This window comes from Pleuronectes platessa, chromosome 8 (genome assembly GCF_947347685.1).
Source record: "Pleuronectes platessa chromosome 8, fPlePla1.1, whole genome shotgun sequence".
In the NCBI taxonomy this organism is placed as follows: Eukaryota; Metazoa; Chordata; class Actinopteri; order Pleuronectiformes; family Pleuronectidae; genus Pleuronectes; species Pleuronectes platessa.
The window spans coordinates 16,795,034-16,818,644 of record NC_070633.1 but is presented as its reverse complement, the minus strand read 5'-3'; the positions used below and the strand labels follow the sequence as shown (position 1 = coordinate 16,818,644).

The following is a 23,611-nucleotide window of genomic DNA, read 5'->3' as shown; positions in this document are numbered from 1 at the left end:
TCTTATTCTACGTACAATTTCAATCAAATCCAAAGATCATTAATTTTCTTTCTCCCGGGATATTTTAGATCGTCCTTCAGCTTCAATAACATGAGGACCCTAAACAAGAGAGAAGATCCTTAGAGAAAACACACTCAAGCCTGACTGACACATGACATAAGTGTGTGTACTTTGATGAAGACTGACCTCCTGGCTCTGGATTATAACTGGCTGGCAGGCTGGGGTAAAAGGTCAGGCTGGAGACAGATGTCAAGCAGTGGGCAGAGTGTCGCCAGCCGTCAGTGGAGGAACGTGGCTGATCCTGGTACAGGAAGCAGGAAAAGTCCCTTCCTGGAAAACAAAACACTTTCGGTCCACGATCACTTTTATCTCAATCTCCCTACTGTGACCTTTCCTCGTTCTAATTAGAGGAATGACGAAACGCATGCATGTCTGCACATTCCCATGTGCAACTGTGTGTATTTATCAGCTTGATCTGCAATTCTAATGATCTCGGTGATGGAAGAGTGGAAGCTGTAAGCAGGCCTGTAATGAGAGGCAGAGGTGAGGGGGAGGCAGGGAGGAGCACGACGCCTGCTGGCTGAGAGGACAGAAGCCCCGGGCAGTGAGGTGGAGCTCCTGCTGCGGAGGTTGTTTCATTCAGACTAATATTAACACAACACCCTCAGCTTTACTCGTCTGTCTGCTGTGTGGTCTGATAGAGAAACCCCTGTAATCCCTTTCCTCTCTGGAAGTAAATCCCTTTTCAGGAGACTTAAAATCCAAGCTGAAGTCTTACTTTCTGTTTGTAATACACAGGAAAATATAAAATGGAGATTTCTGGTTTCAGAAATGCTCGCGCATCGCTGTCAATTTCTACACTTAAGTTTAATTCAATTTAATTCCTCCTCAAGATATTAATCATTTAATTTAGATTCTCATTTCTTTTAATATATGATGTTGAAATACCCTGTTCCACAACCACACAAATGTGCAGCGAAAAATGGTGGAGCTCCTGACAAACAATATGAACAATGTAAAGAGAGCTTGTGTTTTATAAAAATAATTAAAAAACAACATCATTGAATATTTTGTACCATTAATTATTTGAACATTGATGTCTTGTACTCCAAATGCCCTTGTTTTGGTTGTAATAGTTAATAAACCATTTTCACGGCAGATATTTTGAGAACACAGTTGTGTACTTTTCCATCAAAGTTAAGTGAAGACAGTGTGAGAGTGAGTGAGCTTAGACAATATCAGTGCTCTGAACTGAAGCAGCTAAATTGGAATTGATGGTTTTCTTACTGTAACTTACTTCTCTAAATGTCTTCATAAAGAAGACCCATCAAACACAATCAATCAGGTTCATGTGTGTTACCTTCTTTATATTTGCCGCTACACTTCCGGATTCCAAGTATCCCACTGATGGAATAGGTGGACTCAGAGGACTGGACCTTTCCCACGGCAGCCGATGATGCTGATGACACTGCAGGGGCAGAGGTCAGTGTTAGGAAACATTAGAGAGAGGCAGGTAGATCAAGAGTGAGGAGGAGGGACAGAAACACTCACCAACTTCACGGGATGCAGATTGGACTTTGCTTCTTATGATTCTGTAAAGACCGAGAATGAACTCACTCAACTCACCTGTTATTTATCGGGTCACACACACACACACATACACAAGGCTCTCTGTACCTGTTGATGGAGCTGATGCTGGGTACGCTCTCACGGTCACACACTCGCTCCAGCACCAGCCGGTCTCTGATCTCCCAGGCGAACATGGCGGGGTTGGTGTGTTTCCAATGCAGTATCATCTGCACAACTCTGGGTGTGGCCACTTTGGGCTTGGAGCCTCCGATCACTCCTGGTCTGATGCTCCCTGTCTCATTGTACCTGAATGAGCAATTTCAGGAGAGGTTAACATCTGACCTGAGCGCAATGAGTTGGACCAAAGTGAGAAAAAGCTCAAAGCTCCTCTGCAGATTCAAAGACAAACACATCATCTCGAAAGAAATGAAATTCTGAATAATGCACCTTGGGATGGCTGCATGTATATTTATCTGTATAAGTCTGCAATCATTGAGCTCTTTACGGAACACCTTTACAGTAAAGGTAACAGCATGATAAGATGCGGTAAAGTGCACGCAAACACACACACATACATGTGCATTTATCTATAGTTGTAAGGACACTCATTGGCATAATGCATTCCCTAACCCCTTACCTTAACCTTAACCATACAAACTAAATGCCTTACCCTAACCTAAGCCAAGTCTGAATCCTCAGCCAATTTAATTTTTGAGGACCAGCCAAATAGATCTCACAATGAGGTATTGAACCGAAATTGGCCCACATGACTATAGTTAGACACACGCACACACACACAGTTTACCTGGTCAGTATTTTGCTGACACAGCCGTGACTGACGCGCAGGCTGCGGGAGATCTCACACGGGCGCACTCCCAGTTGTGCGAGCTCCACGATTCGCTGCCTCACCGCGTGTGGCAGCGGGCGCCCGTTGATGAAGACTCCGCCGAGCTGGTTGACTCCGCCGTGCGCTGAGCACCGGAGCGGCCACGACAAGTAATACACACAGTTATTACAGTTATTATAGATACACCAGCAAGTGTCCTTCAGTGCGTGGATATCTGTGCACAGGCTGCAGGTGACTCCTTATCACTTTAAAGTAAAAAATAAACATCTTTACTCACTGTGCGTGACGGTGAGCGGCACCTGTTCGAAGCGTACTTCCATCACACGCTGTAAAAGTCTGACGTCCTGTCTGCACTTCACACGCTGCTGGGGACTAAGTGTGAATGTTTTAGCCGATCAAACATTTTCATTCAAACATTAGAGCCAATCAAAGAAGTTCTCCAGAGAGCGCTGTTCAGATTGTGTCCCTGACTGACAGGATGGAACATGTACCTCTGCTTTCAGCACCTGAAGGTGGAGAGCGGCACGAGCCTGCCTCTGATTGGACACACACACACACACACACACACACACACACACACACACACACACACACAACACTATCTGCAAAAATTCGGGGTGGAGTAATAGATCAATAAATCGGTTACATTTTTGATGGCCTGTATTTAAATTGAACTATTGCGAGTCTACGATTTTGGGATCAGTCCATAAAACTCCACACTGTGAAAGTTAATTGTTTTTAATTGGAGAATGTGCACTGATAAACCAGATTAAAGCTCTGACATTCCCATAAAAAATACCAAGGGAGTGACATCACTGTCCCTAACAGCAGTAGCCCTGCAATGGAATCTAGTTCATATTATAATCATTAGTGTTGTTTTGTACCTTGCACTCTGTAATCTTGTTTAGATAAGTGCTATACAAATAAAGTTTTCCTTATTATTGATATTTTCTCAAAAAAGGTGTCAACAATGTATTATATTGGGAAAAGAAGAACAAAAAATAATTATTGTTGTTCACACAGTCAGGAATGCTGCCTTCTGCACAGATATCTTGTAGTTTATGATACTGAGATTTGAATATTTCTAATAAAATATATTTCAATGACATTACAAACAAGCTACAAGAGAGTACCAGTCCTTACACTCATTGTAAACACTTGTTCCAAATGAGGAATTAATGATATTTCGTCATTATAAAGGAAATGCTCAAGTTTTGTACCTAATAGTTTTATCATACCTTAGAATAGCCCGTTGTAAATACAAACCATACATTAACTTAACTTAATAACGTAATTGTTCAGTCTACATATAGCATCTTTCACATTACCTTTATTTGTTCTAGCTCCCATAGCCATGGCCACAGAGTCCACCCTGCTAATGTTGGTTTTAAGGTTTGGAGTCATTATTATTTGAGACATAGAATAACTATAGCATAAAAACCTTTCCTAAATGATGCCTTTACAAACTGGCACTGTTTTCTGTTATAATCAGTAATTCAACATGACTTGTGATGTGTAAAGGCATGATTTAACTCCGGGAAGGGCATTATTAGCCAAACTTAACGCTGGGTTCAGTTTTTGCTGGCCAACATTTTTTGCACGGCACCGGGTGAAGTGCTTTTCATAAACAAGCGTGGAGACACCAGCCCGCTGCTGCTGTTCGGAGGGAAAACCGTCATATTAGTACTTTATCTGAAGCCACGACCGAGAGGTTGTGAACTGAAAATGGGCAAGGAGCAGAAAATACCTTTACTGACTTTATTTGACTTGGATTTGTCCCCTAATTTAGCGACCTTAACACTCTTGGCTATTAGGGAGCTAGTTACCGTTAGCATAGAGCTGGATAGCTTAACGGTTGCTTTTGTGTGATTACATTTCACATGTTTGAATTCAAAGTAAAGAATATAAAAAGTATATTAAAGGAAGTTAATCTATTTCTGCCCGGTTAGTTGGACCAGCTATAGCTGTTTGATAGCAGATCAACAAGCGGCCGCTGTGTGGCGCTGTTCCGTAGGCAGTATGGACCATAAGGAAACAGAGGAGAGGGAGGAGGAGGAGGATGGCGAGGAGGCTCTGTTTGTTAAGAACTTCAGTAGTTCAGCTGATGAAGGTGAAGGAGTGATGGAGTTAAGTGACCGGATACAAGCTGCACGGCTCAGCAGGGATCCCTCTCCTCCACTTCTCCTGGCCCACTCCATCTCATCTGGATGGGCTCCGGAGGACAGCAGCGCCAGTCCAGCCTCAGGTGCTGAAGTGTCCCAGGTGGAAGAGGAGGACAGGGAGCAGCCTGTTGAGGAGTGGATGATCCTGGGAGGAGAGGAGCAAGTAGGAGACTCAAGCATTCATCTCAACCTGGGCTACTGGAGTGACCCTGAGGATGAGTCTGGAGCTGAAGGTAAACACTGTCGGTGTTCTTGTCTTCCTTTCTGTTTGAGTGTCCTGAAATATTTTCCAGAAGGAAAAACAAGTGAGGAGTTATGTGCACTTGAAGGTATTCACGCTTGATTCATTGAAAGTAAACAAGGTTAAGACAGTTGTTACTATTATATTATACAGGCCTGAGCTGGGCGTTATGGGCAACAATAACATCAAGATGAAATGTTTCATATATTCATATTTTTAAGAAGTATCCTGCGTGAGAGTCTCCCGTTATACCTGTCATCCTAAAATGTCTGCATAACTCTGTTCTCAATGGATTCTCCTACAAAGATCCAAATGTGATGTCAGATGAAGATGCTTGGGCAGTATCAGTGAAAGACAAGGTAAGTTTTAATAACTAAATTGAGGTTTACTTTATTCAGGAAATTATGTCACTACTTTCATGAACAAGCCTATAGGACTTAAATCTTGATCGTCAGTCAATATTTTTTTCCAAAGCAAATATTCTACACATATAAAAAAAACAAAAGCATGGCAATGATTTTAAGTAAAATCAGCTTGACAACTGGCAAAAGAACGTATGGAAATATTTGTTTGAATGGCTTCAGTCAAATATTGCTGTATGATATCAAGATTATGACTTTACATTATTTGTTTTTTTAACTCTGACTGTCATCTCTTTGTCAACTCATATTATCTAGTTTGGTGCTGATCAGTCTCGGACCAGCCGTTATTTTTACGCCGATCGTAATCCGACCTGTAACATCTGCAACAGAGCGGGACACGTTGCCAAAAACTGCTACTACCAAAAGGTAAAAGAAGACACACCCTTTTCTCTCACATGCAGAAAATGTACTTTTTTTTTTTTTAAATGTCCAATGAGTTTGATACAGTTGTTGGTTTATATACATGTTTTCCACAGGATCTTAAAAAGTTTGAAATTCCATAATCAGAATTTTAGGTCTCAAATAAAAATGTTTTAGTTGCATACAGTTTGTAATGTTTCCATGTTGTTATTTTGTTCTTTCTCAAAAATTCTGAATTGAGCAGATATATTTTCAGAAATTCAGGTACTCTGACATTTCTTCATGTCTGTCCAATGTTACAGGTCTTAAATTTATTTCTGTGTGTCCTTAAAAAGCTTAAATTGAACCTATTGACACCCGCACAAACCCTGTATAAACACCCTGCATCACCTTTCCTTACAAGCTGCCATAAACTGTGTGGAGACATCCACACTGTTGAAATCCCATGGTCACCTGGAGAGGATGACTGAAGCTCATAACATCCATCTTAAAACCCTTGTATAATTTGTTTTCCTGCAGAAATGTCCCACCTGTGTCCTTTGTGGGATCCAGGGCCACAGCCAGAGGGACTGTCCCCGCCGACCCTGCCCCAGTTGTGGGCTGCCCAAACATGGCCTCAGGCATTGTGAAAAGCCCCCCATATGGAAGCAGCTCTGCCAGCGTTGCGGGATGAGAGGGCACCTCTCTGATGTGAGTTTGCTACGTTGACCCCCCGGGTCTTTTGCCCCATTAGTGTGTTTATGTGTTGCTCTGTTGAAGGAAACTTTGAAAGCATTGGTCAGTTATGTGTGATAGATTTACTTTTTTAGCCCCAGGCATGTGTGGGCCCCGTTTATGATGTGACTTTTGATCTCGACAATCAGCTCCTCATCCCCAGTGCAGTTACACACTGCTCTGTTTTCTGTATTCCTGACCAAGAGAGTAATTTTCGCCTTTTTCATGGGTTTCCTCAGTTTTGCCCTGATACATGGCGACAATACCACTCGACGGTGAGTTGAAGTTTTGACTTTTTTGCCCTCATCACACTCTTTTTCATAAGTAAACTTCTGAACATTAAGTTTTTTTGTTTTATTGTAAAGACTCTGCTAGTTTGGATTTTTAGTGTTTTTGCTCAGAATTATGGAAATTAAGTTATTTTTAAACAGAAGATCCTATGTTTTACATGGTGATAATTGTCCCTTTCCAATGTTTAAACCTGTTCTTTACTTTTACATTTCTTCAAGATTCGGTCGCAGGTTCCTCTCAGACCCAAAAAAATCCAGAGACTCAAATATAAGAGATGCTTTGCTCATTGTTACAACTGCTCTAAGAGGGGACATCATGGTTATGTAAGTAGTGAATGAAAGGAACCCTTCCTTTGCTTTTATTGTCTTTCGTGCCTTTTTGGCCTCTTTAATAATTTTTCCTTGCAGTCTAATCTCTTTTCTCTTCTTAATATTTATGTCCAAATTACCCTCACCCCTATCTCTCTCTGTTTCAGACTTTAATTTATCTGCTCCTCTTTAACTACTCTTTCTTCTCTTACCTAAATTTTCCTTTTTTTTCAAACATTTTGTATCCATCTTTCACCTTTCTTTATAATCCCCTACCTCTGTGTTTCTGTCTCTCTTTTATCCATATCAGGAGTGCACCAAGAACAGGATGGTCAGTGGGACATTTCCTTCACTGCCTTATGTTTGCCACTATGACACCATGGAGGACATACTCCAGGATGGTAACAGAAAGCATGGAAGAACCAAAGGTGACGAAAACATTATTTTATCCTTGATCTGTGCTCTTTACTGATGTTTTTAAAGGGTAGAGGCTTCAGAACTTATTGTATATGATTGGAAAGACAAGAAACCATATCAACCAAAGGGATAATCTTTCACAGATATACGATGACAAATTTCTCATATTTTAACAATTAATAGTGGCTAAATAACAAGAAAAACTATTAAAGATTGACCACATCAAATTGTGCATATAGCTTTTATACTTCTGGCATTTTATAGGAGTTGAACGTAATGGCAAATAAACATGGTTTTTGCTTTTTCTTCTTTTCTAACTGGTTATTATTGTGTCCTCTATAATGTGTGTGTCCTCCAACTCTAAAGGTGACCGGTTATCTAATTTGTATTGGTCATGTTGCCCAAGATATAATCACTTGTGCATGTGTTGCCTCCCTCTGTGGTTGAACGATTCCAGCCCGTTTCACCGCTGCTTTGTTGAATCTGTAACCAGTAGCACTTTTAAGTCTAAACTTTGGAGGGAAATAGTAACAAAGTTTTTATGAGTTTACTTAATTTAAGTTCCTATAGAAAATAGTGATATTGTCACTTGGGGTCAGCAAATCAAGCTGTAAACACAACATTGACATATTATCATGTTATTTGGCTGTTTGTATCCAGCTGATGTAAACACAGAACATAAGCAGTCATGTGTTTGGCCACTAAATGGATTAAAATCCAAGATTACATTTTTTTCCGTTTTGTTTTGGGCTCCAACACCTCTTTGGCTCTTTGTCTGTTTAACTTGCCATCATTTTCATCAACTGATTGCGAACTCATCAGGTGGACTTATAGGAGCTTTGTTCATGGATACAGCTCCCAACTGTGACTGAACACATAGTTGGTTAGGGTGGAGAAGTAGAGCTGAGGGGAGTTGGTTGATAAATATTTGTGGGTTAGTAAGTGAGTAGCCTCTTTCACATTGCGTTTGACCCATTGTTATATATTGATTAGAGCAGCTGTAAACACCAGCCTTTATAAAGGCTTACACTGATTATTAAGGGAAAACTAATTTCACAATTGATGTCTGCTTTTTCAGAGCTTGGAGGCGCTGGATCCATGCAGCACCCATCTGAACCAACAGGGCAGCCAGGGGAGGAGAATCAGCTGGTCCTTTCGAGGAGCGGGGTAAAGCAGGAGACATGTGGCCGAGCAGGCAAGAGGAAGACGTGGCCAGAGCGGCGCAGAGAGAGACAGGAGGTAAAGAAACTAAGGAGAGAGGCTCAAGCCAGAAGACAAGGAGGTCTACTGGGGAGGTCTCGTCATCATTTTGATGATGAAGCAGACCCCTTCAAGTCCAACTGTCATCATCACCGGCAGTCCACACCGCCTCCGAAATGGAAAAAGAAGGATGAGGCAGCTGTTAAAAAGAGCCGGAAGAGCAGAGAGACCGAGAGGTGGAAGAAGAGAGGAGGGATGAAACGTGGGGAAATATATCCTCATGGTGATGTCGACAAGGGAAGTGAAAACCTGCTTTCTCCAAAGCAAAGAGTACGTCACAGAAGAAGATAAAACAAATGTTTTAAGTGACTTGCAACTGGATAACAAAAAGGTGAATCGTACCTTAATGTGTTTTGATTGATTGATTTGTATTTATTGTTAACACAAAATACTGTAGAATAGCACATATAGTTAAACTATTTTCATCTTCAGTGTACCCGGTTTGAATGTACCTTTGTACTTTAACCTTGTTCTGTAAGAATATTTAATTATTATCCTGGCTGGGCCAAAATTTCCAATGGTTTGTTTTGTATTTTGTGATCAGCTTTTACACGGGGCTTTTTGGCTCCGTTGTAAAGTGTGTTTCGTTATCTCATTAAATTCATAGCCAGTTTTACAGTAACTGTAAGTTCCTGTCTTTAAAATATTTGAAATTGGTTCAGAGGCACAAACCTTTGATTGTCCTTGGATTGGAAAGCTTACGATGTATTTTTTTTTATTGTAGATACAACTACAATAAACATGCATTTCCAGGCAAAACCACGTATCATTTGTGTTCAAAAATGTATTGTTGTTTTACGTTAAAACACACGAGAAAAGGGGGTTTGGTTTGTGTAGTGCATCGCAGCAGGCTTCAGACGTGAGTGTATCATCCCTCTGCTGTGAAGCTGCTGAATTATTAATGAGCTGAGCAGCTGCCCGGGGTTTACCAGACCAAAGCAATCGACTCTGATCACAAGCTGCCACTTAAAACTCGACATCTGAAGCTGATAATTAAACAAATGTGAATTTGTCAAATGTTGTGCGACCTTCCACGTCTCCTCGCTCGGGGTGTGGGTGATTTACTCCTAAACAGGAGGCGGATTTCCGTGGAACCCAGCGTCCCGTCTCTCTGCGATCGATTGGTTGCTACTCGGCAGGGACGTGAAACTCCCACTGATCGATCTCCACTACGCTCCCTGCTGACCAGAGAAAACAGCGAAAGCGAGAGGGGATTTAAATGGGACAAACATCGTCCGCCGTGTTTGACGGATAACGTAGCTATCTGCGCCCCCCCCCCCCCCCCCCGCGCTACCCGAGGTAATCCGCTATTAGCTCCGTTGGACGACGAGCCTCACGTTAACACGGCGCGACGCTAGCTAGCTTGTAATGTCGGCACTGTTGGACTTGTTTTCCCCTCCAGACCCCGCTTCCTTTTAGCCTCGGGCTAGCTGGAAAATCGTTATTATGCCAATGAACGCGCAGGTATAGTTAGCCGACGCGAAGGGGTGTAACCTGACCTCATACCGCGGGGTGCTCGTCGCAGTTGAGCCGCAATTTATCCACGAACCTATGCTAATAACTTTGCTTCACGGCCAGCTACCAGGGCGGCGGGTTTCTTTTTAGTTTGCTAACGCTCGACAGCTAGCCATCTTGCCTGAGCTGGGGTATCTAAGTATTAAACTTGGCTAGCTTTGGCTGGGAAATATATTTACTTCAACTTAGCAGTTGCCTTTTAATGGATAATTATCTAATTTGTTGAGGACCACATTGCTTTCAACCATTGCCTTTAAAAACACTTTATTCTACTGTGTGAAAGCCTGACACTGGTCATCCGTGCACAGACAATAGAGAACCTGAGACTTGCTCAGTTGTTGCTCCGCTAACGACGGAAACTACCGATAACAACACAGAATAATGATTGTAGTTTGTTACTAGTTTAATGACTATATTTTTATACGTATGCACTTTCATAAGTCGTCAAGTCAATACGCGTTTTTCGTTCAGTTGACGCGCACGGACAGCCAGGGGAGAGACTGGATGGAGCCGCTGCTGCTTGTGCGACATACGAGGTTTGTGCTTCCCTGAGCCCGCTGCTCCCAGGTGTCTTCCCTCGGTCCATTTAAACAGCAGCTTTAAATGTGTAAGAAAACACGAGCAGTGAGCGGTCATCACCAGCGGTAACTCGGCGGATCGACAGACGCGCAGAGGCGGGAGGCTCCTGTCCGTTTCTCCAGCCCACCTTCATCACGTCCATCCACCACCACCGCCCTCATCATCTTCCTCCTCCTCTCCAGCCATGGACCCCCCGAGGACTCGGTCGCGGTCTCGGTCTGGCTTCTATCATTTCGGCATGAACGGCAGCGTTGGAGGCAACGGCAGCGGTAACGCTGTCGGCAGCGGGAGCTTGATGAACGCCAGCGGTGGAGCGGTGAGCTACCCGCCGCAGAGCAACCCCGGCTGGGCGCCCCACCACCACGGTGGTCGGAGCTACTCGGAGGGCCAGCAGCAGCACACCCAGGGGAGCTACATGTCCGCGGGGGCGCCGCGCCACTCCTCGCTCGGAGCTCACAGACACCCCGGGGCCGGTAAGCTGGCTTCAGTAAACAGGGCCTGTAGCCCGGGCTAGATGCATCATTGCACACACTCGCACAGGATACACCCCCTGGGGGATGCATGCGGACCACTGGCAGCTTAACAGGCTTTGAGACATTTAACTAAAAGGTTTGGTGCTTTCACTGCCAGGTGTTGTTTGAAAGGCCAGCTATATGCCAGGTCAGTAGATCCAACAGAGGCTTAGCTTTAGAGGGTTGAGTAGCATTTACCTAAGTAAACAGAGCGCACCAGGTTCCTGAACTTCCTGTCCTGGCTGTCACTACCTGGCTTCATAGTGGCAGTGCAAATGATCCTGACCCTCAGTTGGAGTTATGCACTGCAAAAAAAATCCCCCTTGCAAAGTCCTGGAATGGTGTGGCTGAAGGCCTGAGGGTCATATTGTGTTACTCATGTGGAGTCCAGGGATATATGCATTTTCCAAGTGGTTTAACCATGCCACATAGTCCCCCCCCAGTCTCTATTAGATCTATGTTTGAGTAGAGTCTGATTGAAAGAGCACACACAGTCCTTGAAGTTGTTTTGAAAAGAGAGATCTGTCTAGATAGGGATTTTCCATGCTGCCATAGTCGTCATAGCAGTTCAGCATATATCTTCATGCTGGTCAACTTACATTTAAGCCTATATGCAAATCTTTATATTGTCCCAAACTAGCCGAACTGGTTTGTCATCAATGGTTCAGCGCTGAGCAATGATTAATGTAGTGCTTTAAAAGCAAACGTATATAGACAAGGGAATTAACAGCAGATTGGATGATGGTTTGTTAACCTTAAGTCAGATTTATTTATATTGCCCAGGATCACTAAAACTGGAAGTCAATTGACTTGTAATGCCCATAGCAGAAGTAGGTCCCTGCTGTCAAAAAGAAAAAAACTCCCCAAAACATTTAAGGAATTAGAGAGAGAAACAAATGAAGCTGATAGAGCAGCTAATTAAACGCAGAACCTCAGATCAGCTTCCTTTCATTGATCTCATAGACACCAGGTTGACAGCAGGTTTCCATTGCTGACTATTGGAAAGTGTCTGGAGAAACCTTCTGTTACACCAGATTGGATCCCCTCAAAGGCTAAAAAGTGCTTTGAATGAATTAAAGCGGCCTTTTAATGGGCCTCTGTAATAGTAGCACTGTTGCCAAACACCAAAAATAGCCCAGACAGAGGGGACACGCACACAGAAACGCATGCTTCTTAAATTGAAAGACTACAGAGACGTTTGCATGTCCCTGCTGTGTGTGGTGCTTTCTTCATCTTAGCAGCTGCACATGCCTCTTGGTCGAAGGCTGGGGTCTGCGTGTGACGTGTCCCACTTGTATGGTGTAGATTGCAGATTTCCTCTTTGCCCATGCTGCTTTGTTGTCGTACATGTCCCAGTATTATGCCCCTTGGTATCACTGTATGCAGGAACTTTCAGGATTGGTTTGGAGGATGTTTGGAAAATGGGTCCGTGTCAAAAATGTTCTCCTCCCCCTCTACCACTCCCCCACTTTCAAGAAATGACTGTTGCATCCCACAACGTGCAAGCATTGCAATTTAATAGCAACCGGTTTTCTGAGACCTTCATTAATACTGTCAAGAAACCTCTACAGGATATGCGGGTAAAATAGGCTGTTCTTTATTTTTGGCCTGTTTCTTATAAATAATAGTTCACGTCTCTGTATCTAAGAATAAGAACAGAATGCTACTATAAGAAGAAAAATGCTAGTTGGTGACAGCTGATACTCAAAAGTTTTCTGCTCTGCCTGAGTGGGTGTCAGTCTTGAAAGAAATGGTGTCAGTCTTCCCCAGCAGCCATGCTCGGAGGAAGCAAGGTCATGTGCTCGCCAGCAGAACCCATCCAGTCTGGCTCACCATCCCCTCTCTTGTGGCCCCCAGGGTGAATCAGCATTAACAGACCTAGTTCTGCTCAAAACAGATCGGCGCCCGAGTCCCAGAACCCTATGAGGTTTAAAGAAAAAGGGATAGCAGATGAATAGAGATGTGAGCCAGTGTGTTGGCCCTCCTGTCGGCTTGTCAGTCAACCAAGCGTCCCTCTGTTCTCTGCAGCCACTAGCAGGGCGTCTTTGAGCTGTCACTATCGGCAGACTTCACATGGCTCTGGAGTGGTGTCGTAAAGACAAGAAAAGGGTGGGGGGGCTGGATCCCAGATTTTATTTTTTTTCCCTCTGAGAAGGCTGAAGGGGCTGTTTGGATGACGGAGAAATGGTGTGGGGGGGATGGGGGGCAGAACGAGATGAGGGAAGGATAATTGTTTTTCTCTTTTTGGTGATTAAAGGTTTTTGGGGGGACTGCTTAGAGGAAAGTCTTGTCAGCTGCGTTCAAGGACATCCTTCTTAAGCTGCTGAAATGTCTGTGCACATGCTGCATCTAGAATGCACATGTGGACTCCCAGATAAACAGCTGGGAGGGCATTGTGTTGTTCTGAGATTATGTTCGTGGCCTCAGAGCTTTATTCAGTGATGTTTTTGAATGTTTTTTTTAAATCTCATTCAGTCTTTTTGTGGTGGCCTCTTGATATTTGGAGAGATTTTTATGACTTATTCCTCCAACACGAGGAAAAATACAGGCAGGAAACATTCAGCTTTCTGCTAATGGTTAATTTCGAAAGGAAATACTACAGTTAAAAAAGTTTATTTTTATTTTTATTAACTGTCCAAAACTAGAAAACATTTGTACAATAATACATATTTTACATCTGACAAGCTGAAACCTGATATCTGTCAGGGTTTTTGTTTGATAAAGCACTTATGCAGATTTACCTTCTTTCAATGGACTAAATCAATCCATGACCCTCTACATAGTACACCAAAAGTGATGTTGACGAGGAGCTGATGTCAGAAGACAAAAGTTATAATCCAGAATCAACCTATAACATGTGCTGTAACTTGGCCATGTTTGATTGTGGAATCTGTCAGTTACTGGGAGTTTGGTAGGCGGACTTTCATGTTGGATCAGAGGGAAGGATTTGTCTATGAGAGCCAGAGAAGATGAGTCCATGGTGACATCATCCAGAGATAGCTTCCTTCCTTGTCTTGTCGGCTGTCCTGGAAGACAGGCCCTAAGTGACAACAGGGGACCAAGACATTTCTTTTGTCACTGTTGGATATGGTAGTGCTGGGTCTGTACGACTGTTCAAGCAAATCAGCCAGGCTGCAACAAGATATTGACTTTTTGGCATCCAGTGTGGCGTTAGAATTGGGATACGAAAAACCAAAGACAACCAGCTGCTTGTGTGTTTGTTCAGAAACTGTATGTCCAGGTCTCTTGTGATGTTTTTTTTTTTTCAGTGCTCTTATCTGATTGTGATTTTATTTCCTCTGTGGCCTGCAGGAGGATTGCTTCATTTTCATCCGGATAATGTGTGCAGTGACGACCGGGACAAAGTAAGTAGGAAACATGACCAGTGTCCGTTGCCTCTGCTTTGCTCCTGGTTTGAATAGAATTTGTATGTCATTGTTTTCTCTCCCATTCATTCTCCTCTTTTGTATGCCCTCTTTATCTTTTGCCCTCCTCCTCCCTCACCTCTGCGTGCAGATGGAAGACAGCCCAAGCCCGAAAAGGCAGCGTCTTTCCCAGCAGTCCATGTTGGATCTGAGCTCTGCACCTCCCTCCACTCCCTCCTCACCCATTCGTCCATGGGAACTGCCTCCCAGTCGCAGACCGCACCCCCACTACATGCCAGAGAGATGCCACACACCTGTTCGCAATCGCCGCAGGTAAGTATGTGTACATGTGTAATAATACATATTACATTATTTTAATTACTAATCTGGGGATTGCTGATATAAAATGTCAAAAATATAATGCTTACTACCATCACAAATTAAAAGATCCCAGATGTAAATCTTGAAATGACTTGAAAATTTGAGAATATGGAACAAATGATGAATGTTTTCATGCAATAGACCAGAGTTCCCCAAAATGAGGAGGCTTGAGCCCCCCCCAAATATTAATATATTAAAATATTATTGTGGCCAAAATCGTGTAGCCCGATCTTCTATTCACACATAAATTATAAACAAATCATACTTTAATAGACTATAAAAGTCTTGCTATACCCCCAAGGCCCACCAGTGGGCCATGGCCCACACTTATGGAAAGTGCAAAAGACAGAGGAAATCATATAGTTATCTATCTGAATTTGATTTTATTTATTTATTTAATGCCAAATAGGCACTTTTCAAACATGCGTTATGGTGAAATGCTATAAACTATGTATTCGCATTCTCCATTGTCAAAGGATCTGTCTTTCTTGAACACATGTGGTAGAACTCTGAAGGCAGCAAATTTATTTTTTCTTAGTCCTGCTGAGTGTTGGTTTAGTGTGGTCAGAAAGTTATACTTAAACTGAACATTTTGCAGTATGTGGCAGCTCCAGTATTCATGCTGAGAGAAATGAAGAGCTCTTCTTTTTTCCCCTTCAGCCCTCCAATGAGACGCCAGCGTGGCCGGAGAGACCGTCTGACCCGCCACCACCACCACGCCCACAACAACCACCACCACTACAACAACAGTAACAACAACAATCACCACCACCACCACCATCACCACCCCAACGCACACCATCATCACCACCACCACCTGCACTCTCACCACGGCCCGTCACCAGGCCACCAGGATGAAAACTACCGTCATCTGGCTCCTCCTCAGGGCTACCCACCTTACAGCCAGCAGCCACCTCGAGGACCTGGACCCGAGGAGCGTTCAGGTTACCATCCCCCAAACCCCTCCCCGAGACCCCTCCACCAGTCACCAAACCTGTCTCCGAGGCTGCTGCACCCAGCAGCCCACCAACAGCACCCACACCCTCACCCATCCCAGCATCAGAGCAGTGTGGTGCTGGACCTCCATGAGCAGGTGAGCAGCACATATAGATGAGAAAGGACTAACATTATTCTAGAAAAACCTTGAAAATGAGAAAACATGACTTTGTGTTTATGACATGAGTTTGATTCTCAAAGGTCGTCCCTTCTTGTGCATTCTTGTTTCCTTGTGCTGGACCAGAATGACACCCACTCACAAACACTTTAGAGTAGGGAAAATGAAACCCTTATTAACCTTAACCTATTTTTAGCAAGATGTAGAAGATGACAACTACTGTATTTCCATTTTAGTTAATTTACCTTGGTGAGAAGTGTTGTTTGTGTTATTGAACTTTTTAGAACTCCTAATACAAACAAATATATTTTTTTCGTAAGCATCTTATCCTGTATTTGACAAATCGCTTTTTTCATTCATCCAGGTTCCTACCAGAATTGATATCCACACATTAGTGTCAGTTACAAAGGGAAAATCCACTGGATGTTACACCAAATACAATTTTAACTTCATGACTTATCCCACATCTAATTGTTCAGCTTTAAAATCAAACAATCTTCAGTTTATTTTTATCGGTTTGAAAATGAAAGATGCAGACAGACATTATGAACCAAATCCTTTCATAAGCATCATTAAATCACAAATGCTTTATTTGGTGCACAGATGTTGTGTTCTAAGTTTGCATGTAACGTTTGGAATCTTTCCCCCTCAATGTCCATATTCAGGGTTCAGTTCCTGTGTCGTATTCTGTGTCTCCCCCGGGAGCGCCGCCCGGGCTGCCTCCTCGCTCTGCCCCTCAGCAGATCCCAGCGTGCTCAGTGGTTTTCAGTGGACAGCACTATCCCGTCTGCAGCGTCCCTCCCGTAAGAGATTAAATTCAGCTGTTTACATTTGACTGGGTTTTCCTTTATTTGATGCTTTCATTGTTGCTTACTTCCTTCATGACAGCATGTCTTTTTTTTTTTTTTTCTCCATCAGGTCCTTCAGACCTGTTCTGTGCAGCACTTACCAATGCCCTATCCCTTCCCATCCCTGCTGTCCACTGACCCGACCTTCCTATTACCCCCTCCTCACCTCCCTCATCCCCCCACACACCTTTCCCACCACCCACCTCACTTGCCTCAGCCTGGACAGTTTGGACCCTATCCGACACAGCAGGCACGATCGGTGAGTCAGAACATGCATAGTATGTTGTGTTGAGGTGATTTTTATTTCAGCCATAGCAAATCAATTGCATCTTTGTGAATGTTACAAAGAATGACATCGCTTTTTAGAGATTCATGAGACGCTGGTATTTAACTTTCTATGTGCTTCTGCCAATTAATTTTTTTATATTAACAAAACCCTGTTTTCTTGTGGAGAAGTCAGCATCTTTCAAGAGCTTTAAATGTTCCACTTGCTTTAAGTGGAACATTTAACTATATAAAATGCAGCAGTAAATTTGCCCCACTATGTTAAAGTAAAATGGGTGATGCATATTTTACACAATGAGCTATTTTCTTTCCTCTCCTCAAGCAGTAGCAGATAATTGGGGATGGTTTACGGTTTTATAATGTATGAGGACTCGTAGTAAAATAGGCCATGGTGGCAGCATCATTTATAATAAAATGAGGTAAAACCACAGATGAAAAAGTAGACACATCTATGCTATTGGCTGAAGAGAGCAAGGAAAATATTGATTATCTGCTAATAACTCAATATTATGCTACCATGTTCAAATCCTAATTTAAAAACCTGTATGATCCCTGAAGTTCAAGCTTGTTTAACTCAAGCTAAAATATAATGGAGTTTTTTTTTAAATGTCGTTCATGTTTGCCTTTTCTTAGTTTTTTTAATTTTGACTGCAGAATACAAAGCAGTTTGAGACATTAATTGTTCAAATTAAATTAATTAATGCACCAGTATTTATATTCAGTCGAACATATCTTTGCTTTATGGCTTGGATTTTTGTTATATCTATGTAGTGTACTATAGTTTATGTTACATCCTGGGTGCCACGGTGAGGAAGGGGTTCGCACTCTTGTTACGACAAGAGGGATTCTTGGAGTTTACGTGTTCTCTTCGTGCCTGCGTTTGTTTTCTCTTGTTTCTCCAGTTTCCTCTCACAGTCCAGAGACATGCAGCTGAAGTTGAATGCTGAAACCAAGTAATTTGTTTCCTCTGATAGACTGGAGACCAGCTGATTAGTTTGGATAAGCTCATTGTGGTTGAATTTTTTTCTGTTGATGTGATTGCATGAAATTACGCTTTGCTCTGCTCTTCCGCAGCCATTACAAAGGATAGAGAATGACGTAGAGCTGCTGGGAGAGCACCTGTCTCTGGGTGCTGGGCTCCACTATCCGCCTGCCACACACCCAGCCCTCAACCCACACTCCACACAGCTCCACTTCCTCTCCCATGATCCCCTGCCACAGGAGTTCTTCGGAGTGGTGAGCAATAAGAAGGAGTTGTTAAAATGCATTTTAATGTTTTCTTTACATAAATGATCCGACATATATTTGTTTTCACCCCTCAGTCCTATCCAAACTTCATTCCTCGGCGTCTACCGGGGCGACGGTACCGTTCGCAACAGCCACTGCCACCTTCGCCTTACCACCCCAGCCTCCTGCCTTACTTCCTGTGAGTAGATCAGCACATGCATTTACTAAGATGAGACAGCTATGGTGACATTTTATTTCCCTTTCTATTAGCAAAATAAACAGTAAATTACCTGATTTGATTACTTATACCTGAAGAGCCATATAAAAGATGATATCAAAACGTCAGATGTGGTAGGATCATTGTATTTTGTTGAAACTTTCAATAGCAATATATATTTCCAAGTCTTTCCAAGAGAATAAATCTTTGAGTGGTCCTTGGTTATAGTTAAATTGTGAAAACGGAAGAGAATCAAATGATTTAACAAAGGATTGGTTGCATAAAAAGATCCTGAGCCTTTCTCAGGCAGTTTCAAATCACGGTGAATAATGAATAAACAGAAATGTATAAAGTGAGAATAAATATTTAATGTAAGTTGGTAAAATATAGTTTTTGGGGGGCAATTAACTATTCATCTTGGATGCGAAGGCTATCAGAGCTTCTTTTTGTAGCTTTGAGTGAAGCTACTGCTACACCTTATAGCTTCACATCTCCTCCTGCAGTTCAATGCTGCCAGTCCAGCCCACAGGTCCTGCGATCAGCCTGGAGCTGGATGTCGACGATGGAGAGGTGGAAAACTATGAGGTTGGTCTTCATCTGTTTGATTCTCTTGTTTGCTGGATGCAGACTCTGATTCTTGTGTTGTTACTCCTGCCATGGAGGTTATGTTTTCACCCATTTTTGTTTTTCTCTTTGTATGCAACACAGGGAACATTTCTGTTAACTTTTCTGGCATTTTCCACTGTTTAGGAGTATATTTTATGACAAATGAAACATTTAGATTATCAAACCACTTCCTTTTTTCCTTTAAATTTCTATTACAAGAACCAGAAAATCCTTTGTAGGATTATTCTGCCTTGTCTGAGGCAACGGCTCTACTAAGTACCGTTCTATTTGCTGATGATTTTTCCCTCAGGCTCTCCTGAACCTTGCTGAGCGTCTGGGAGAGGCCAAACTCAGAGGACTGACCAAGGGAGACATTGAACAGCTCCCCTCCTATCGGTTCAATCCAAATAACCATCAGTCTGAGCAAACACTGTGAGTGCCTTTTTACAGCCACAAGGTCATCAGCTGCTGAGAGGCTGAATTATTGTTAATTACATTTTCTGTTCACCGAGACAGAGAAGAGGTGAACATAACGGTTACAATGTCCTAATTCTTGGCACACGTTTCACAAAGTATACGTTTATATACACGTATAAAATGCTACATGATCATAGACAGTTTCAGTTCTCTCAGAATAGATTGAAAACTCATTTACACGTAAAAACTTTTCAGTCTCCAAGAGACATGCTCTCTTGAAAAAACGAATTCACCACATGATGTAGTTTTCACAGTCATATTAAGTGTCCTTTGTGTCACCTGTGGTTATTGTGTTGCAATATTTTGTTTCATCGTATATCTGTTGTGCTGCAGGTGTGTGGTGTGTATGAGTGATTTCGAGTCCCGTCAGCTGCTGCGAGTCCTGCCTTGTAGCCACGAGTTCCACGGGAAATGTGTCGACAAGTGGCTCAGGGTAAGTGTGTTTACCTTCCATGGCAAATCACGCACTGTTCCTTTCCATTTACATAGAGTAGATGGGTAAGTCTGGTTTTTAGAAAGCGACCAGGCAGTGCTGCGTTAGGAGTTCCAATCCGTAAATTCATTTTTTGTTCAAAGACACAAACACTCTGTACAGGTATGCATTAATTAAATGTCAGTAAGTGAGAGTGTCGATTTTTCCAGTGATCTGTCAGATAATATAAACAAACATCAGGCTTGTGTGCAAGTGTTCCTAAATTCAGCTCAGAGTGAAACTTAAAAAACACACTAAACCCCAGGAACACCGGAACAATCTGTTCTACATGTCTCAGCACAATATTTCCTGCTGAAAAAGGGTTAAAAGAGGCTGTGTTAACCATGACATGGTCTTGTGATTTTTAGAGGGGTGACTCATTTTCCCAAGTGTCTGTGTGACTTGTGTTATGAAGATAGCAGTTCAGCAACAATTAAATTAGAAATATCTTATATTTCAATGCGCGACTAGATAGTTTAGTTGTTGTTCAAATATTGTATAAAGTTTTAGGAAGCCATTTTGTATGATTTATATTATAACCTGCTTCTTAAACCTTACTTTTTCCCTCTGTCTGTCCTCAGGCCAACAGGACTTGTCCCATTTGTCGGGCCGATGCCTCAGAAATTCAAAGAGACTCGGAGTGACCACCAGAGGGAGCCAGATACTCCTCCACTGTCTGTCCAACACATTCAGTACTGCCTGCTCCTCAAAGCTACACCTGCGTGCTTGTACACACACACGCACACAAACACACGTGCACCAGTTCTTTGCCTTTTTGTACAGCACCCTCTCGTCCTTTGTTGTTCTTCCATTAATTCTGTTTAAGTTTCACTCTCCCTGAGATTTTTCCTCTTTCTCTGCCCTTTCCCAGTCAGTCTTTTTCCTGCGATTTGTTTTTCTTGTACATGTACATACACGCCGGTCCTCATATTTCTCAGTGAATGACCCAACATCCTCCAGTGGTGTGTATGTGTGTGTTCACATGCAGCACAACTGTGCAAGTGTCGTTTGGTCGGTCCTAGAATGTGTGTGTGTGTCAGATTTTCTAGCTGTCCTGGAGCATGCCTGAGTTTCTGTTGTGTATCAGACAAGAAAAACATCTGCGAGTGACTGACTTGACTTCCTGTTTGTACGTTGATGCACTGTATGTCTGTATGCATACTCTGTCTGTATGTATGTTAGACTTTAATCCTTTTCTCTAGTTTGACACTAAGGGTCCATGCTGCCACTATACTTCTAATTTGCCTATTTGATCCGTTTTGTTGCAGAAGAGTTATTGTTATTATTATGATTATGATTATTATTAGTAAACACGTATAGGTGATTGTTTCATGCCTGGCGGTTACCTCATCTTTCTGGTTTTTTATTTTTCATTATAAGCGCTTCACAGTACTTCTTTGAAATTAAGCACAGTATATTATATATTTTTCTTTTTGTTTGATAGCAAAATAAGTTTGTCTGTGACTTTGCAGTGGCACATGTGTTACATATATACATATATATATACTGTATAAATCTATGAATATCTGTATACCAAATAAAAGGCTTGATATTAACTTTTTAAACTTAGCATTTTGTATATGTTTTAAAATATTATTTCTACTCAGAATTAAGAACTAGTGAAATAAATCAGGTGGTGTTTTTTCATCCCTCTGTGGTAGTGGTGCTGTTATTGAAATATAACATTAGACAGATTAACATGGACACCAACGTTCTGATACTAAACAACAATATTCTCAATAAGACACCGCCATGGAAACTTTCTGATGATCTTAACCTTAACCTTAATATAGGTGACGTAATCTGGCCTTAGTCGCATTACAACGTCCTATTGGAGTTTGCAATTACAAAAAAAACCACTCGTAGCACAGGTAGCTTTTTGCATTCATCCAGTTCAGGCTTGGGTTTTTAAATCCTGGCGGGAACCTGGAACACATGACCTAGAGGATGCAATGCTGCCTCAAATTTTAATCAGATTATGCTCTCTAACATGCAATAACTTCCATTAGCAACTGGTGTTCACATCATAATCTGAGAAATTCAATAGTCAGATTATTTTTGCCATTTACCGCTGTGTGTACAGGTGTATTAGCTTCAGACTGCCACTAGGCGGTGACACTACTCTTTTAGAACACCCTCACTCTATATCAGCCCAAGCTGTTAACGGTTTGCATCCCCTCTGGTTCACATGTAGCCAATATGTATGAAACACAATTTCAATACAGCAAGTTGAATAAAAACCATTACAGCACAGACTTATAAGACAATTATAGGTCTGTGTTTTATTCTTCATTCAGTCTAGGCTGTGTACAAATGGGCAATGTTTTATGCTTCTGTCACAAGACAGGCAGCCTCTCTTGGGGTTCCCATCTGATGTACTGGGCTGGAATTAGAGTTTACACATGCAGAAATAAATTCGAAATTCTAATTTGTAGATGAAAAATAATACTTATAAAGTAATTACTGTTTTCATAATAAGCCTTAGAAGAATAATCGCAAGACTTCCATTTCTGAGGGGCCCAAGGGGTCAAGGGGCTGACCTCATGTCTATGACTTGCTACATCTGGTCTTCTTAAATCCTGATATATAGGTGTATATATGTCTGATTACCACTAGTTTTTACTTCCTGTCTATATCTGCGTTTACTGGTTTGTCTGTTTGTTAGTTAGCAGGTTAATGCAAAACTAAGCACAGATGACACTTGGTTGAAGGACGCAGTATGGGCCGGGGAAGGAACCATTACATTTTCAGTGGGATCAGGATCAGGGGGTGGATGCAGGACTTGTGAATGTTTTTTAAACCTTTTCATTGATTTCTCAAAAACTAATTCATGGCTATAGATGAATGTGGTTTCACAAGGGGGACTGTTTGGCCTTGGTGGAGGTAAGAACTCTACTGTGGCCGCACAGGGAGGTGCTGCTGTGTGTCATCTGAAACTCACGGAAAAAAGTGAGATAGTTTCTTTACTTTGAGAAACACTGTTGATGTATGTTCCGAGTTCAAGTTTAATTAAAGGTGAAGCCTCTTGGCCGTGGCCTGCTGACTCACTGTCCTCCTGTCCCTGTCTTTCGCTCTGTCCAACTTATCTGAATCTCTTAACCCCCATTTTCTTCTTTTCTTTCCTTTTCCTCCACCGCTTCCATCCTTTCCCTCAGTGACTCTTCGTGCTCTTGTCCTCTTCATGCACTCTCCTCTGTTTTTTAATTGATTCTCTCTTTCAGTTCTCTTATTACTCTGTTCTTCCTCTCCTCTAATCTTTTCTGTTCTTCCACCCTCTCTCCTCTTCTCCTTCTATGCCTGTGCTGAGAACACCACCCACTCCTTTAACCCGCTTCCACTGTGGAGCGCTGAAGTGGAAATGATGGGGTTTTCTGCCTAAAACTGTCTTACCAGTTACTCAACTCAGGGAATAAACATTATTT

At 42.3% G+C, this 23,611-nt stretch overlaps 2 protein-coding genes across 2 annotated transcripts; both read left to right on the top strand.

Moving 5' to 3' along the window:
* The first annotated feature begins 4,026 nt into the window (after positions 1-4,026).
* Positions 4,027-9,350, top strand: LOC128446077 (zinc finger CCHC domain-containing protein 7). The gene is made up of 8 exons (XM_053429033.1): positions 4,027-4,811; positions 5,126-5,178; positions 5,497-5,607; positions 6,121-6,291; positions 6,555-6,590; positions 6,825-6,929; positions 7,225-7,342; positions 8,410-9,350. Exons 1-8 carry the CDS (start codon positions 4,436-4,438, stop codon positions 8,880-8,882), a joined length of 1,443 nt encoding a protein of 480 aa, XP_053285008.1. The 5' UTR covers positions 4,027-4,435; the 3' UTR covers positions 8,883-9,350.
* Positions 9,351-9,648: 298 nt separating this feature from the next.
* Positions 9,649-21,754, top strand: LOC128446076 (E3 ubiquitin-protein ligase RNF38). Its single transcript, XM_053429032.1, has 12 exons — positions 9,649-11,158; positions 14,510-14,562; positions 14,714-14,895; positions 15,604-16,036; positions 16,723-16,860; positions 16,976-17,164; positions 18,265-18,426; positions 18,513-18,616; positions 19,138-19,219; positions 19,551-19,672; positions 20,051-20,150; positions 20,771-21,754. Exons 1-12 carry the CDS (start codon positions 10,870-10,872, stop codon positions 20,831-20,833), a joined length of 1,917 nt encoding a protein of 638 aa, XP_053285007.1. The 5' UTR covers positions 9,649-10,869; the 3' UTR covers positions 20,834-21,754.
* The last annotated feature ends 1,857 nt before the right edge of the window (positions 21,755-23,611 follow it).